This window comes from Hipposideros armiger, unplaced genomic scaffold (assembly GCF_001890085.2).
Source record: "Hipposideros armiger isolate ML-2016 unplaced genomic scaffold, ASM189008v1 scaffold_388, whole genome shotgun sequence".
Classification (NCBI taxonomy): Eukaryota; Metazoa; Chordata; class Mammalia; order Chiroptera; family Hipposideridae; genus Hipposideros; species Hipposideros armiger.
Window position 1 is genome coordinate 1,362,167 of NW_017731738.1, and position 5,229 is coordinate 1,367,395.

Genomic DNA, 5,229 nt, shown 5'->3' on the forward strand with positions numbered 1-5,229 from the left:
CTCGCCGGCCACTGGATCGCCGCTCATGGCGACTCTTGGCAGCTCACGCGGCTGCCAGCCACTCATGGTAGCTTCTGGCAGCCCACTGCAGCAGGAGCTGCAGTCTATGTGGTCGCTGGTGACTCAGGTCAAGCTGTTGTTCAGCATTTTAGCTGTAGATGGCGCAGTGTCACTGGCCCTAATGTGGGATCTGAACCGGGGCCCTGCTGCTCAGAGCTGCCGTCCCAAGCCAGCTGTTAACCAAAACCAACGTGCCACTCGGCCAGCCCCCAATACCATACATCTTAATTACTTTAATTGTATAATAGTCCTTCTGTCTGGTTGGCCAGTTTCCTTTTATTTTCCCTTAGTAATGTCTTGACTATTCTTGCCTCTTTGCATTTCCATATACAATTTAGAATCATCTTGACATATTTCACATACTCAAAAATTGAAATTACATTGAATTTAAGATTCAGTTTGGGAAAAATTGAAATCTAGACCCTTAAATCCCCTCCCCATAAACACAATACACCTCTCCATTTACTAGGTTTTAGTTAATTGCTTTCAATAAACTTTTCAAATTTTTTCCAAAAAGTCTTACATATCGTTTTATTAGATTTATTTCTAGGTACTTTTATTTTTTATTACTATTGAGAATGGTAGGTTTTTAAAAATCACATTTTCTTACCATCTGGACTGGTGTACAGATATGAAATTGATTTTTGTGTATTGATCTTATATTCAGTAACTTTCCTAAACTCTTTAATTCTTATAATTTGTCTGTATATTCTTTTGAGTGTTCTACATAGAGAATTATATCATCTTTGGATGACAGTTTTATTTCTTCTAATTCTTATGCCTGTAATACCTTTTTCTTTTATTACTGCACTTCATAGTCCTAGCAGGATAGCAGACATTCTGTGTTCTTTGCAATTATAAAAAAGGCTCTGGAATACTCTGAGACTTAGATTAAGGGTTGAGAGCTTGAGTTGTGTTGGGCTGAAGCTTTTCTTTTAGATAGTTGTGTTTGCTTCCACAATGCTCCTGGAACACAACCAATTTAGGACCACTTTAAATTAAATTCTAGGCTTGAGATTTCTGGGACCATGCACATAATATGAATTTGGGTCCCAAGCCTGTGTGAAAACTGTCCTATGGTTACTTAAAAATTATTAAGAGAGACTTTATTTTCTCTTTCAGAGCCAAGGCCAAGAGAGACACATTTTCTTGCCTACTGCTTTGCAGGACAGATTTATATTTAATTCACCATTTAATTTTAGTTATAGCCTCCCCTGGCTTTTCATGGGAGCTTTGGATCTAGCTTATCATGTTGTGTAGGCCTCTGACTTCCATGGCTGTTAAAACCCGTGCTGTAGGTTATCTGGTAAAGTAGATAGATGCCCTTAGGGAGGTAGGTAGTCTCATCTTTGGTTACATTTTATGGATTCATGCTCCTGTATTAGTTTGACCCCTGAGGACTTTCCTTACTATTTTACAAGCTCAACTATAAATTCAAAAATATTTTCTATCAGCATGTCTGTTAGAGCATTTTAACATGGTTTTCCTGCCCTAATCATTGATTAAACTTTTATTTTTTGTACATATTAGAGACAAACCATGGCAATCTAGGAATGGGAAGCAATTTTTAGGGATCTGTGGCCATTCTCAGTATTGCCTAGGACCTGGGTATGTTTGAGTAAACAGTTGGTCTGAAACATTGAAAACTATCTGTCAATAGAACAGACTAAAGTGATCTACATGTACGCGTAATAAAGAGAACTGAATATCCATTTTCAAATTTTTTGGTATTGCCAATAATATCCTTTTGGTAGTATTTCATTTTAATAAAAAAAGTGGTATAAAGTAATTTGCAAATGATTAAGGCAATGTTGTAAAGAAATTGACTTTTTTCTTCTTCAGTGTGCTTTATCCAGTGACTTTTTTTTCCAGGTTGCAAAGCGTTGGACAGAATCAAATGGTCTGGAATCATTAACTCCAGTTTTAGGCAGAGCATCTGCCAATAAATTAAAGAACAAAGAGAATGTATATACTCTTAAGTCTGCTGTAAAGAATGAAGAGTGCTTTGTATTTCCTGAGCCAAAGACTCCAGTTAATAAGAACCAGCATAAAAGAGAAATACTCACTACGCCAAATCATTACACTACACCCTTGAAAGGTATTTGCTGAAACACCATTCAATTCCATTGTTCTTACCATGCTAAATAAACATATAGCAGGTCAGAAATGATTAGCATTGCTCTCAGGGATTTCTAGTTGAAGCCAAGCTGCTTGTGTTATTTGCATTAGTTGAAATGAAAGCATATTAGTCACCTTCTCATTTTTCTCAAATGATACTGTTTTTCTCTTTTTCACCTGTATAAAGTTGAATCATAGTATCACAGAATATCAAAGCTGAAAGGCAAGTTAGAGCTCATTTAATCCACTTGGCTTTTTCATGGCTGAGGAACCTGAGATTCAGACATGTGAAATGATTTGCCCAATGTCATACATCTAGGTTTAGACTTTGCTTGCCCATTTGCCCCTACTTAGAATGACTAACTGAAGTCTGCTGATCCTTCTCAGCCTCGTATTACTGTCTACACACCAGCAAACTGGGTAAATCTGTGATGCTCTTCTAGATATCCGTGCCCAGATATTACAACTCTCATTTCCCTTGGTTTCCTCTCTTCGGCTTAATCATCACCAATTATTTAAGCTGTTTCCTTTATGACACCTCAGTGTTTTGGTTGCTGGCCTCGTCTAGACACATTGTATTTTGTCAGTGTACCACTTAAAACAGTGCCTAGAACTTTACCCAGTTTTCTACTCGTGGGTCTTACCAGGATAAGACAGTATCATGAGAATAGAGTCTCTGTCTGCCATGTTTATTGCAACATGCACACTACATTAGAGTGGCCACATTTGTTGTCTGGTACATAGTAGGTGCCCAATGCCTGGTATATAGTGGAAGCCATATCTGTTGAATGAAAGAATGAATAAATTACAGCCTGAAGAAGTTTTATTTAGTCTGTCGCTTTTTAAAATGATATCTGAACTTTATATTAGCCTTTTTTCCAGCAGTTGTGACCTACTGTTGTGTAATGTTAAGATCCTAATGAACCCAAACTCTGAAACATTATCATGTTAATTGTTACTAAACTACATCCTGCCATTTTGCTTCCAGTTTGCTAATGGGGCTGATAGCCAGTTCCAGAGGTCTCCTTTTTATATATAATAAGATCTGAAAAACTTTGTCAGAATATTTGCTACAAGTCCTGTTAATTGCATCCTCCAGTCTGTCAACTCAAACAACACTTTCCCCAAAATTGCGAGGCTAGCCCTGAAGTTCTCAATCTTAATTCTGATCCTTTGTTGAATATGTATCATAGATATATTATCTGAGTTTGTCACTTGCTTTTTTACTTTGATGACAGAAGTCATTAATTTTAATGAGTTAGAAGTTGTCAGTATTTTCCTTTATGGTTCATAATTTTTGTGTCTTTTTAAAAATCCTCCCTTATCCAAAAGTCACAAATGCATTCACATATATTGCTTCTAAATGTTTTAAAGTTTTCCCTTTCACATTTAAGTTTTTAATCTATCAGGAAGGAATTCTCCTGTATGGTATGAGGTAAGGCACCAATTTTTCCCTCATATTATCGGTTGTACCAGCACCATTGAAAAGTCCCTTCTTTCCCCACGTATCTACACAGGTACATGTATGACATCAAATTGTCGTATGCGTATGTCTGTTTCTGGTGTATATTTTATGTATATTTTATTTTATTGGTTTATTTGTACCAGTTACACACATCTTTNATTAGCTGATGTGTGTGAACATGCTGAGAGGAGGGGAAGAGTGTTGGAGAATGTAGAGTGGAATTAGTAAGACAAATAACTGCCTCTTTTTAATTTTTAACTTAAGGAAAAACAAAGTCATAAAAGTAGGAAATGCAAGGATAGCACCCTGTGTGGTTTAGCTGCAGGGCTGATATTATTCACCCAGTGTGGCCATACTGGTTGTTAAGATACTAACATTATATACTGATGGATAGATATCCCCGCGGGCCCTCCCTGTTGGCCTGTTACCTCCCTTAGGCCCTAGGCACCTCCTTCCAGTCCCACCTTGAATGCATCAATTAAAAGGTTAATAATTGGCATGGCAGGGGTCCCCCAGGAGCCACTTGGCCTCTGATTAGTTGGTGTCAAGGTATTAATGAAATATTTGAACATACGTTTACTTGGTTGTGAATACTATGTATTTATAATACATAATAATAATGTAAATGTTGACTTACTAAAAATTATGATAAAATTATAGCAGGAGGATGCAGGGAGGAGATGTGCATGGGCAAGGAAGGAGTTGCAGCAGAGCTAAGTTCGTATTTCACCCAGTAGGAAATCTATAGTTAATATCTGAAGCTGAAAAAAATGAAAGCTTATAAAAATTGATTTAGAAATATAGAAAAAAAGAGCTAAAATGTTTAAAAGTAGTTCTTTCTGGTGAGTAGAAATTGGGTGTGTGGTGTAGGAGATAGCTGTTTTTTCATTACATGCTTTGTAAAGCTAAAAAAAATTTTAAATTCTGAATGTCAGTTACATTGAGGAAATCAAAGTAGAACATTATTTCAAAAAATGACTTTAGTCTTCTGAACAGCTTGATTTTCTTTTCCTCCAGTGGCAGTATGATCACCTCACAGCCACCTATCTTCTGCTTCTAGCCAAGAAGGCTCGAGGAAAACCAGTTCGTTTAAGGCTCCCTCCATTTTCCTGTGGTACCCCATTACCAAATATCAAGGTAAGTGTTAGAACATTTTGTGTGAACACCTACTGGTCTCGCCACATGCCTTCCCTATTCATGAGTGGATACATCACTGGGAAAGTTAATTTTGCTGGTATCAAGGAGCCAGAGGCAAGACATTTTATGATGTAAATATTTTTGATGAGGAAAATGCATAATTCTGAACCTGAGCTTTTAAATTTTGAATGTTAACATGGCATTAAAAAAAAAAATCCTCCCTTCTCCTGTTTCTTTTTTCACAAAAGTAATTCCTGGGTTATTGTAGAAGAATTTTAAGCCACAGATCAGCTAAAGGAAAATAGTGTTTACCTATAAACTTACTATCTATAGATAATGTAGTTCATACAAAGGGTGCCAAAAAAATGTATATACATTTTAAGAAAAGAAAAATCTATTAAAATTGTAATACTCAATATATACCAATAACAAAAGATGAATACAAGTCA

The 5,229-nt window shown here is 36.4% G+C and overlaps 1 protein-coding gene across 1 annotated transcript in view; it reads left to right on the forward strand.

Moving 5' to 3' along the window:
* MELK (maternal embryonic leucine zipper kinase) overlaps positions 1-5,229 on the forward strand; it is a 78,936-nt gene that overhangs the window by 55,334 nt on the left and 18,373 nt on the right. Inside the window, exon 12 of the mRNA XM_019663273.1 lies at positions 1,933-2,158. Within this exon, the coding sequence (XP_019518818.1) occupies positions 1,933-2,158 (226 nt within the window). The remainder of the gene's footprint in view (positions 1-1,932; positions 2,159-5,229) is intronic.